A 13,305-nucleotide genomic window follows, 5' to 3' on the forward strand; every position below is an offset into this window, starting at 1 on the left:
TTAGTGGCAATATCATTGTTTCCTGCTGTTGAGATGCTCCCCGGCTGTTTCCTGCTCTCTGAGATGCTCTCAGAAATCAGAGGCTGAGCAGTTGTGGAATTCCTCCTGCCCAGGCCTGGCACAGGAACCTGACAGTTCCTACCACATGATAATCCAGCATCTTACCTAGACAGTTCCCTTGCATGTTGATAGTTAAGTATAAATGAAGGCATCACTCAGCTGACTATAACGTGGATCTAATTAACTTCAAAGCTAGATGTATTTGTTTTGGACTCTGGATTTCCACATGTTCAGCAAAATGTGTACACTAAATGTACAGGAAAAATGTGAGGCAACATCTGTTAGCACTACTCTTCCAGAGACTCAATGACTAGAAGAGATGTAAAGGACAGCTTTATGGATCACTATATGTAGCAGCCAGGAACTGGGAGTTTTGAATCCCTACACTGCCTGATTCTTTCATTACCCAGAAGCTTGTTCTTAACCCCAAGCAACTGCATCATTCTCTTCACACAGAAAAACCCAGCTACCGTGATGGGACAGACTGTGAAAAATGAGCATCTGAGCTTCTGCTTTAATTCAGACAGGGAGACAGTTGAACTGTTGGACCCTGAAAATTCAACATCTCATACAGGTCCCAACACAAATAAAAGGTTCCTAATTAGTGAATCTAGTGAGTAGTCCTGAAAATCTTAGAGACTATCTATGCCATCTTCATGTGAGTGTACACCTTAGAAATCCGGCCTTGGGGAATTTTGCAGAACCTCCACTTTCTTTGCACTCATTGCTACTAGATTGTGCCTGCCTGACATTAAGCTGAGGAGTAAGAATTATTATATTCTTTTAAATGAAAATAACTGTCTTTTAGTCAACAAAATGATCAATTTGTTTAAGATAATTCTGTATTATGAAAGAAAAATACACTGTGTACCAGCAATACCTCCACAGCTCTGGACACATATCAGACAAATAAATAGGATATTCTAATCTATTACACACTAAGTACTGCTGTGGAGAGAACCCTCCCTTTTTAAGCATCATTGGCAGCATTATCCTCAGTTTGTACACTTGTCTTATTGCTTGGAAAAGGTCCCTTTGGATATGACCTAAATCTGCCACCAGTCAAATTTTCTATGTGTGATTATAAACTCATTTATTCCTTTCCTTTCTCAGAGTCCCACTTATCCAGGTATACTGCCACAGACAATGAAAGCCATCATTCAAGCCATATGTGAACAGAGACATTTGTTTTACGAACTATTAATCTTTGGCAAACCAACAGGCAGCTATCGTAACGTATTGATCCTGCTAGCTGTCCCTTAAATAAATATAATTAGAGCTTCCTGGGTTAGGTTTAAACTGATATTAGCCAGTCAAAGGACCTGTAAATATTAATCTACACTGACCCCTCCCTCCTGCCCCACAGGTGCCAGCTTCACACCATTCTCCTGACGTTTCATAATGGAAAGCTGTCCTGGGGAAAGAACTCACAGAGTGACACACAGGCAAACAAAATTAGACAAGTGTTGTGGAAATGGGATTTTGCTCCCTCATACAAACTTGAACAAATGTTCTGCTATTAAAAGTTGACAGCTCTACACTGGCTGTGGTGGAATCAAACTGGAAGACTCTAGCAAAATATAGAGATCAACCTTTTAAACACTGAGATAACCAGCAATTCTAGTTCTGCTAGAAAAAAAAATTAGAGTCCTACATATACCTTCCTAAGGGAAGGTTATAGTTAGACCTTCACTGATTAAGTCTCAGAAGTTATCTTACCTGGTTAAGCCCTTTCCAGAATACACAGAGTGGTAATATGCACTGCTTTCTTTAATGCCAATTCCATAATAGTGATACCTTAAAAAAAAAAAAAAAAAAAAAAAAAAAAAAAAAAAAAAAAGGAGCATTTATGAGTGATATGTCAAGTAAACCAAGCTGCCAAATTGAAAGTAAAGGAAGCTGTCAGACTGACTTTAAATGCTTTCTGAAAAGTTTTCTAAACAGGGTCTAACAATTCCTTTCACAAATATGGAACAAAATCTAATCTCATAGAAAAGAGTATTGTCATTATTTGATCCAAATTCAAGGATTAAAATTAAAATGCTTTCTCTCTCATGAGAAGAATGTAGCTAGAATAGAAAACCCAGAAACGTTACATCTCTTTTCCCTAAAATGCCTTCTGTTTCACTTCACTTCATTTGTTTGAAAGGGTGCTGGGTTTGATCTATCAGGTTCATTTTATCTTGCTTGCCACCAGTATATTTAGAGCCTTTCTCAGTTGAAAATAGCTAGCCAGTGCACCTTGTAACTTAGTCTTCAGTCACTTACAACTAATAATGCTAATATGTCATTCATTCATTCATTCATACTTTTGTCAGGTCATAGGCAGACTAACTCTAAATTATTAAGCCATTTAGGCAATTCTTATCCACATTTGTCTCCCTTGTTGCTCTCCTGGAGATTACTGCTCCCAAACAGAGATTGAAAAAGGAAACATGCCCATTGCTCAGGCTTTGCAGTGCTCACACCCAACACCTTAACCAAAGACACCAAAGATGCAAAAAAGGTTGGTTTGGTGCTAAGAAAACTGGCTGGGCAGTTTTACTGCTTTCCACCGATTTTGCTACAAAATAAGTGACCTCTGAGAGAAGGGCAGGAGAGCAAGCTGGAGGCAGCTCTTTCCTTACCAGTCATAGCAAAGTTTGCTTGAGTTCATGTATCAAATTTGATAGGCCCTAATTTATAAATTCCACTCAACAGATTTAAAAACTGATTGTGTTAAACGAAATTTGTCTAAGAATGGTATGGATAGAATAGAAAGGTTAATTTTCTTTTTACTAAAATTAGCTTGAAAGTACCATGGCAGCTGTTCTAACTGAGCTGCTTCAAAGTACCACTTTGCAACACATTGCACCGATTTCACTCAAATTCCACAAAAGCTTGAAGAAATGCATTCTTAAGACACAAAACCCCAGCAAATAGTTCATAGAACACATCAACAAAAGTGTTAATCTCATCTCATTTCTGCTGTTCCTGGTGATGATCATTAAAAAAAAAATCACAGTTTGTTCTTGTATGGAACTACCACAGGTAAGAACAAAACCCTCACGTATTTTATATTTACAAAGCTGGTTAAAGGCATTAGATACAAATTATGCCTAAGAAAATGTTCATTAGGATGATATATTTGTCTAGCCTAGGTAGCTGTGACAATCTCAGCTGAAATAATTTTTCTGTTTCTGGACAGTCTGTTGTGTGCATTCAGGATTTTACAGCAAAGAAACATGACAGAACGTGGCACCATTGCTTTTGCTGCTTTCCTGAAACTGGTGAGTCTACATAACACTGCTAGATCACTGCAGCACCTGTCAACCCCTAGGAAAGTTAAATGTGTCTCCCCTGTTTCCTTACTGTGACACAAAAGGTATTGAAAATATACAGGTATGGATTCTTTGAACAGCATTTACTTATTCTTTACATTGCAAAGCGTGTCCATTGAACATGATGAAAAACATAATAGAGTTGTGACTGCTTCTTTAACAATGTTATCTGTCCATTTGTCATTGGCCATGTAAGCAAGCAGCTGTCCACATCTCATTCCAACAGTTTAAATCTCCCAGCTTCAATCACATGCCATTTTAAAAAATTCTAAAATAAAGACTTTTATACTTTCACCATAAATTTGGCATTCCCTCCAGTTAAGACTGGAGTGGGCCAGAGGCAATGAAAAGCATTACTTCTTTACAAAGTTATGATTCAATATCTAGATCATTCCACATCTAATTCAAAATTAATATATTTGGGCAAGGAACAGGAACTGTTGTATGATTTAGATTCTCAAGTATCGAGTGGTAGGCAATATACTTATAAATGCTGGAACATCCCAGGATATCAGAATTTATTACTGAGACATCTTGTTTTGCTTGTTATGTAGAGAATTGATATTTTCAGTATATATTCTGTGTGTTTTAAAGGCATAGCAGGTATCATTCTGGTTTTCTTCCATGATGTGTAGTTGAATTTTTCCTGCTAAAAAACACAGCTTTCCATTCACAACAGAGGAGCTATTAAAAATAATATAATTTTACTTTTCAAGCTCTGTCTGGCATCCTCCATAGAGTAATAGGGTATGAAGATTATTATTCTCTTACAAGCCATTATTTGAACAGCTTATTTTGGGCTCCCTGCTGAGAGTAGTATACCCATACCAGACACAGTGACAACATCTTTAACCTACAAAAGCCTTCAAAAGCCTTCCTTCTTTATGAGCATATTTTTATGTGTATGTTCAGTATGTTTGTATTTTACTATTTATGATTTCTATTGTGTAATTAACAAAATGTAATCAGTTACTACAAGAAATTTACTCTCAATTTTTGAAACAAACATTTTATAAAACAAGCTGAACTACTTTTCTCTTTTAATTTCAGTGGTTTGTTGTAACATATGTTCCTACACAACTTGTAGCTCTGATTTTAGCATACACTGACACAAATGATAGCTGATAAGGAAATGATAGGCTTAAGCTGTTCAGGGACTTGCAATAACTTCTTATCACAGGGCCAGCTGCCATATCAGTTTTATTAACCCACTAAATCACTCCTAATAAATAAGATAATAGTTTTCAGACATGATGGATAAAAGCTAAGATTCATCATTGATCAAAGTCTACAAAGAAATTAAATTGTAACTTGAGCTCAAACAGTCTTCCTGTGTGTATGGACTGAGCAGTTTGTACGTTTTCCCAAATAGCTGCTTTAGGTGATTTGTGTACTGTGAAAGTTACAGCTGAGTTCTAGCATTGACCACAGTATGTTCAAAATTACCAATGCAAAAAAGTGGATTCAGAACAGAGAACTGTTGCTTATGAAACACTAATCAAAGAAAGCAGTTTGCAGTATCTATGGTGCTGCATCTTCTTTCACTCAGCAGACTGAAAACAGAAAATATCCCTTACTTTCAGCTATGTAGAGTGATTAGCATGGACATGAGAGTATAACATATTTTATTAACAAAATGTGTTGGGCCTTCTTGGCCAAATGTTTAAATGAGTTTTAGTACTGACACTTTTGCACAAATGGGTTGTTGGATGCAAACACAGAGAAAGAGAGATTCTGACTTGAATTCTAGGAATCATCAGACTCAGTTTTAAGTTCATCCTTTGCCCTGAACTAGAGACGACAAATGCGGTTTGGGAACAGAGGAAGAACTAACATTCGTGTATCTCACACCTTACGAGAGCAACTGTATTCCATATGCTAGTGCAGGAGCCTTTCCTCAAATCCAATTCATGCTCATGAGGATGTCAGAAAGAGCTTGTTTCATAGTAGGAGAAAAACAATTTCCACCACCTTGAAGATGATTGAAAAAGGAAATTCTTTTCTTTGCTTTCTTCTGGTCACAGCCAGGCTCTACCAACAGATTATCATGCATGCTTGCAGTGTCCAGGAAGGCACTTTTTTCCCACGTCATAAACTTTTCTCTAAATTTAGGAACAATTATTCCATTGGAGAAGAATTGTCTTCTTCCTTTTTATGCTTTTGCAGCATCTGGAGTCCTGGACAATGATCAGAGCTCCAAGGCAATACTGCTATAAAACATCACTGCTAAGAATAGAGAGTGCTAATACTGCTCCTGCTAGCATTGTATGGTAATAAAGATAGCAGCTATAGAAATAATCCCATGTCACTACACTACTGTGCTTTAAAGAATATAACTTAATTGCTAGTAAGAACTCTCCTACTAGTCCCAATAACTCAGAAACAGCTTGTAACATTAAGAGTCCATGCTAACATAAAAAGAGTAACTAGCAATTTATTTAAACTGATGAACAGTCCCTTAACTTTATTATTAATTTAATGGAAATACTTCTGTAAATAACATTTGTGTGACTAACTGCTACCTGGTGAAATCAGAAATTTATTTACTCCTCAGCAAGTCTATAATTCTGAGGGGGACATGGACCACAACACCACAGATAGAAAAATTGATTATCAGAGATCATTAAACTGGAAAAGGGTAGATTGGATTAGATATTAGGAAAGGATTCTTTACAGTGGGGGTGTTGAGGCGCTGGCACAGGTTGCTCAGAGCAGTTGTGGATCTCTCATCCCTGGAAGTGTTCAAGGAAGGATTGGATGGGGCTTTGAGCAACCTGGCCTAATTGAAAGTGTCCCTGCCTGTGGCACAGGGGTTACACTAGATGATCTTTAAAGTCCCTTCCAACCCCAACCATTCTATCATTCTATGCCTCTATAATTCTATGATTTATACTGACACTTCTATATGACTATTTGTTGCTATATTTGGTCTTTGAACTGGAAATATTGTCATTTGTGCCTTCTGTGAGGTCCTTTTTTGCACAGCAAGATCAAGGTAAATGCATTTTAGCAGAAATGAGAATTGAATAGGAAAAACTTCTGAGGAAAATGGATGAAAAAATACAGAGAAACAAGTGCCAGATGTTCAAACAAAACCTGATGATGCCTCATTTCTTTGAGGAAATTGTTCAAGAACAGTTAATCCATATGAAAATATGGCACATAATACCAACAAGGTCAATAGGGGTATGGAATCTGCCAAAGAAATGTTGGGCATGCATTACTTCTATATTAGTATTGTTTAATGTCTTTGAGAAAAGGGGACTATAGTGACACATGTTCCAATACAATTAATTTTGTAGCTATATACATATTTGGAACATATTCATTTACTTAACAAAGGTTGACTTATTGTGCTTAAATCATGCAGACACAGGATATGTTTTGGAAGTTTGGATCCTCATTGGATCCTGTTTATTAATCTGTTAGTTATATCAAAGTATATAATGAGTATGTGGAAGACTTTTCCCTTGCATTATCTCATTCATTGTAACTAAGTAGTTCACCAAATGTGTTGGGTTATGAACCTGACTAAGAATTCAGCACAGCATTGATGAATTAACACATTGTTAAATATTCCTGCCAGATCTCTTAAAATCTTAAACACCAGTGGCAAAGCTAAGTCTACACCATCTTATGCCTGCAATCACAGCTTAAGTTCACCACAGCAGACAATACACAAAATCCCTCTTTTCCCTAATAAATAACCTTTCTAATAGTTGCTCTCCTCAAAACACCTCTACTCAGCATCTATAGGTCACCTACAAGAAGAGAAATTAACTTCAGTTCCAGTTTTCCTCTATACATTGCAGGCTGTGTACTGTCTCCTAAAAGAGGCAAATGACTTACAAATTTGTAAGACTGAGAGAGAAACTATGCAAGAACTATCCTCTGCTAAAACCAACAATAAAAAAATCAAAAAAAGGAATAATGTTCTACAAAGACTTTATTTCCTTTGGATTTCATTTTTTATTAATGGTAATCTAAAATAAATGCTTGAGATGTGCTCAAGAAATAGAATGTGTTTACAAAAATTTGGAATTTAAATTCTTCACCACCTTCATTTTTTCTGCAACAAAAACTAAAGTTCACAAATGACATCTCATTCATTCTTCAGCAAAAGTAACATGGAATAACTAGCTATTTCTTGTATTTCTAAGGCAGGAAAAAAAACAAGTATAACAACATTTAATAACCCCCCAAAACCATGAAAATAAAAATTTTGTCTCTCAGACCTGTCTAGTACATTGCAAAGCACTTAGGAAAACGAGTCTTGCAGATTTTTTTTCTTTTCAGTCTCCTTTTGTTTTTAATTTTGCTTATAAACTACTGAAAGACAAAAGTAACTTTGTCTTTCAAGGTTAAGTAGCTCAAAATAAAGAGTTTTCCCAAACAAACAGAATGTTTTGAGTTTCTCCTATTTATATCTCCATTATTCTGATTTTCTATCTTATTCATTAGCAAAATGGATGTGAGGGAGTATGTGTATTGCCACTCTTCACAACAGTTTTACACTAAATTATTCATGGCCAAAAGCATAATGCCAGAACCAGAACCAATAAAAATTTTACCACCAGGTGATATAGAGCTGTCTATGATTTATAACTACAACCTAATATTTTACAGACCAAATATACAAATTAATAGGATACCTTCTTTATTAAATGACTGTACTATAGATTGTGTACTTTTCAGAGTTTTATAAAATACCCACAAGAAAGAGTAGAAGTATACCTTAACTTCAATTTAAAACAATGCTTTTTTTAGTGGTGTATTTAAGTGAACCCATATTGTTACATAGAGAATACAATGAAAGTTGTTAGGCTTGCAAAAGAGAAATAAAATCATTATGTATAGAAAGATGAGCAGCTATAAATAAAGGATTTTTATATCTAATATTTTGACATATATTTGCAACATATGCATGGGTCTATAAATGTAATGGCAAGATTTAGAAGCTTAATCAGTTTAATTTTAAAATTTAAGCAGCAGTGTTTTCAAACTTAAATGCTTGAGTATCAATTTCAACATATACATGAAAGTTATCACTTGCAGTGTACCATCTGAATAAACTCCCCTGCCAATTAGTACATATTAAGGAGACAGGGAAATACACGATTCCTAAAATGTGTTCTATAAGCAGATACACACGTAATTGTGCCTTACTTTGAATGGCCCCTTGTTCCAAGCCGCCTTGTGGTAAGGAGAGGGAATTTCTGGCGAATGGTCTAAAGAAAAAATAACTGCATTAATTTCTAACACTGGCAGACTTTCTTAGCAATCTGTTTATAGAAAAATCGTAGTGTAAATATATGGTCTAAGGCAGTTAATGAATTAAGATTTTTGATACTTATGTCACAACATAAACAATTAGGCCATGTTTCACACTGTAGGCTTACTTCCATCCTTGCCCATCTTGCTGTGTATCTCCAGTCTTCACACCTGTTCTCCCTTTCTGTTTTCATTTTTACATTTTAAAATCTAGTTTTCTTCATCAGAATCCTATTATGTTCAAGTTCCTAAAGTACAACTGTATTTTTTGCTTCAGAGATCTAACAAAATCAGGGGAAACTCTGCCCTCTAGCTATTCTGTTTTCAAAGACAAACAACTAGAAAGAAACTGATTTTTTTATTTGAAAGTGTGATCTGAAAAATTAATTCAGAATAGAGGTAGACCTAATAGATATGTCTAATAGACAGATCACTGCCAAAATAATGTTTACTTTGAACCTATTGTCTTTCTCGTTTACACTGAAGCTGTTTATGAAAATTAGATATACACTTTTTATATTCAGTTCAAGAGGAATAAAATAGGAAATGAACATTTTATGAACCAGATTTTAAATGCATTATTTAATTTATCTAATGCATTTTGCTATGTATAAACCATTACTAGACCAGTAGTGCTTAAAAAAGATGATCCTTGAAGCATTTTGGTTTCCTGTTTCACTAAATACTCAGGATTTAATTTGGAGAGTTCACATCTCTCTTACATCAAATTACTTCAGGATTAATTGTAGAGAAAGGTAGAAAAGAGAATGAATCAACAATTTTTCATTTGGAAGCTCTTTGTGTTATTAATTTCTTTTCCCCTTCTAGTAGTATTGCCTGTGTCACATCTCACCTTACACTGTCTTTAGTATAATTATAAGTGTCCTCCATGTCAGATCTGGTATTGTGGAAAGAACCTATTAATGTCATGAACAAAAAGGGAATTTCAGCTTCAATCTCCTAAAGGTGACATTAAGAAATGCCTTCATAGGAGACAGTGTAGTTGTAGTTAGTCTGATTCCATGTACATTAGCAGTAGAAAACATGTAAATTTCAGAAGAATTCTTACACAGGTGTGCTAAACTGTGACTCTTCCAAACAACTGATCTAACAAATTATTAAGCCATTTACTTATTACCTTCCCAAAAGTTGCAGCACAGGCAGGTTCCAGCTTCTCTTTTCTGCAGAAGTCTAAATAATGTGCATAAAGGATGCATCTTGGTAAACAAACTCCTTCACATACAATGTAGTTTTCTTCCAGCCTGTGTAGAGAAAGAAACTGCCAGAATAAGAAGCAACATGCCATTTCTCCTGATTGCATTTCCCAGTTTTTGCTCTCTTTTTTTTTCAGTTGGTCTTCTTTTTTAAATTTCACTGAAGAATTCCATCAGAGCACAAAGATGAATTTCTCCTGAAAATGACAGGCACTACAGACAGGCTCCACACTTGGTGCTTAGGCTAGTCTCAGAATATGGAAAACCTGGAGCCAGATCCCTGTTCTTAATGAGTTTTTTTCAATGTCTGGATTTTTTGCTTTATTTAAATAACTAAATTATCATCACCGAAGAACCAGCCTTAGTCTGAAAATAAGAGTCTTAACTAAACTATAAAAAACTGGTGTTTAAGTCAGTCCTTTGAGAGGATTTAAGAGCAGGGTCCTGGACTTGCATCTTCTGTCCCACTGTATCCTCAACACTTGAGCTAATATCTCTTTTCTTCATAGTTTTGCTTTTTAATTTCCACTCTGGACCTGGAAATGCTTCAAACAACAGTGGAAAAAACAAAGAACATTGTTTTTTGAAGAAGGTGAATTTCTATGTAGCTTCCCAATCAGTCTACAGAATACAAGTGTTGAGTGATGGTCATTAAAGTAAAATTTTTAAAACTGAAGCAAAAACCTGACTGTTTTCACTTGAAGAGAACCCTTGGTAACAGCAAGGTTTTTCTCTGTCCTGTTGCTTTTTTTTTTTTCTTTATCATTTTACATTGTTCACTACTCCTGGGATGATGTGCAATAAATTTGTTTCTCAAATTACACAAATTTGTAATAAAATACTGTGTAATAAGCGCTGCATATTGAATAATTTTGCACTGACTCACCAGACTTAAATTCTTAACTATTTACATTCAGAAGAAAACTAGAGTAAGAAACTGAATAATTTGGATCAGTCTAATTTTTCAGTTAGATGGAAAAAATAACTCTATTGACAGCCTGCATTTCCTAATTAAGTTCCCATTTAATTCAACAAACTCCTCCCTAATTACAAGTGTATTTTCATATAAACATTTATCAATTAATGTCTGCAGAATTTGATTTCTTATTTTGTTAACTTTTTTCCCCAGATAAAATAAACCAAAGTTAGGGCCTTAATGAGTCAGAAAACATAATGTAAAAGACATGCATAATAAGACAGTGAAAATCTAACTGTCACAGCCTTAAAGCATAATTAAAGCAGCCATTCACAAATGCAATTCTTAAATAATGTTTCCTTTCTACATTTTGAAGATACATTTCATTGATAGCCACAGAGTGTGAGAATCTGACTGAGACTTCTGTTAAGTGACAAACCTTTGATAATTTCAAAACTCAGAAATTTGGGGATGGGTGTCCTTATTTGCAGATGAGGCTCATCCGAAAGAAACCCACAAAACAAAAAAGAAAACAAAAACCAACAAACGAAACACCCCAAAAATGACAAATTCTTTCTAAAAGAGATGTCGCCCTCCTCGCCGGCTCAGCTGTTAGAGAAGGGTCCCTTTGAGTGTGACGGACATGCCAGCTCGGTCCTGGAGCCCCCAGGGCGGGCAGCGGGTGCTCTCTGGAGCCCTACCATTGCAGGGTGAGCTGCGTCTGCTTCTTCTTGTCCTTCATGATCTGCGTGATGCTCTTCTTCGAAGACGGGCTTTGGTCGGCGGCTGTCAGCGCGCCGTCGCGAGCATCCGCATCCTCTTCTTCCGAGGAGAGGGCTTCGCTGCCGAAGCGTGTTTCTGAGCGCCGCGGGGGACAAGAAGAGAGGCCCAAGGGCATCGTTACGGTCCCGCCACAAGCCACCCCCCCCCGCCTGCCGCCCAGCCCGCCGCGGGCTGAGGGACGGGCCCGGCGGCCGCGTCCCCGCGGGAGCCCGAGCAGCGGCTCCCGCTTCCTGCCGCGGCGCGGGCTGAGCAGGACACGCTGCTGCCCCTCGCCTTTACCTGCCTTGATGCCGGCGGACAGCGGCGGCTCGGGCAGCTCCTCCCGGGCGCAGGGCAGCAAGCTTCGCCCCAGCAGCCCCGCGTAGCGCTCCTCCTGCGCCTCGGCGGGCACCGCCTGCGCGGCCGGGAGGTGCAGGAAGGCGTCCCCCTGCTCGGGTCCCTTGGCCATGCCAGACGTCCTCAGCGGTGCCGTCTCTGCCCCGGCGCGGCGCGGGCGGCGCCCATGGGCGGCGGAAGGGGACGGGAGCGGGCCTGAGGGCGCGGGGCGCCGGCTAACGCGTGGAGCGGGGCTCTCTGCACCGCGGCCGGAGACAGTGTCGGCCAAGAGCCGCTGTGAAGCGGAGAGGAAGCGATGCGGGGGCGGCAGCGGGGGACAGGTGTGCCCTACGGCGCCGTCCAGGGAGGCGACACGGCTCCCTTGCGGGCAGGGACGGCCCGCCCGCCCAGGGGGCTCCGCCTCGCACCGGGGCCCGCAGGAGGCTGTCGGGCGGTGGCGGGGAGGTGTCTCCTTCCCTGCCTCCGCTTCTATTGCCGCCGCCGTGCTCGGTCAAGCCAGAAGGGGACAGGGCACGGCTGAAAGCCGAGGAGGTTCGGGGAGCCGGCCAAGAGAGGATCTGCCGGGGATTTAATGATTAACTCCCGCCGGCGGTGGCTCCGGCTGGTGTCACGGAGCAGCTCCTGGCTCGCCGCGGCCGAGGCAGGGGCGGCCGCAGGGTCCCCTCGTCCCTTCAGGGCAGAAGGCGGCCGCAGAGGCTCTCCTTGTTCTCCCCTCCAGCGGAGGGCGACGGGCACTCTGCGCTTCGCAGCTGCCTCCTGACAGCCGCAGAGCCAGTCGTGGGACCCTTCTGGGCACTATCTGTCACTATCCGTATTTCCTTGATTCCCAGCGTAATTTTGTGAGTGATGGAACAAAACATCTTTATTTTGTACATTCTTCTGGCATACGTGTCTTTGCTTTGCTCCATTTCAGCATGCTGAGAGATGGCAGGAGAGAATCACAGAAAGTGGTCCTTGCTTTCTCCAGAGAACAACATTTTCAGTAGGATGGAAATCTAGTCTGATCACTGCAACATCTACTGTCTTAATAAATTCTCATTAAAACAAAATGTTAGGTGTTGTGCTGTAAGGACACCTAACAAAATGTTAGGTGTTGTACTCTAAGGACTGGGAAATTGTAGTATGACTTGTGGTAGCAAGCAGCCCTGAAATGTTATATTGGATGAATTGTGAAGCATTCTTTGAGCCATCAGGTAGTGCTGGACTGCCACAAACACAAAGCTCCTTAACAGCTGTTTTCCTTCTACTCTCTTCCCATCTTCTGTTGCACCTCAAGTCATTGATACCACTAGCACTGCAAAGCAGCAGAATATGACCACTTCCACTCCTGCAGAGATGTATTGCAGATCAGCTATCATTTATCAAATCCATATTTAACAAAACCCCAGGTGGGTCCATATCTGCT

General features: G+C 39.1%; 1 protein-coding gene across 1 annotated transcript in view; it reads right to left on the reverse strand.

The window, feature by feature from the left end:
• The window catches only part of RFX6 (regulatory factor X6), a 32,888-nt gene extending 20,876 nt beyond the window's left edge, over positions 1–12,012 (reverse strand). The window contains exons 1-5 of the mRNA XM_053973924.1: positions 11,844–12,012; positions 11,483–11,639; positions 9,790–9,913; positions 8,547–8,608; positions 1,780–1,857 (exon numbers count right to left, since the gene is read on the reverse strand). Coding sequence (XP_053829899.1) covers positions 1,780–1,857; positions 8,547–8,608; positions 9,790–9,913; positions 11,483–11,639; positions 11,844–12,012 — 590 coding nt within the window. The remainder of the gene's footprint in view (positions 1–1,779; positions 1,858–8,546; positions 8,609–9,789; positions 9,914–11,482; positions 11,640–11,843) is intronic.
• Between the last annotated feature and the right edge of the window lie 1,293 nt (positions 12,013–13,305).

Source organism: Vidua macroura, chromosome 3 (assembly GCF_024509145.1).
Source record: "Vidua macroura isolate BioBank_ID:100142 chromosome 3, ASM2450914v1, whole genome shotgun sequence".
NCBI classification, from domain to species: domain Eukaryota; kingdom Metazoa; phylum Chordata; class Aves; order Passeriformes; family Viduidae; genus Vidua; species Vidua macroura.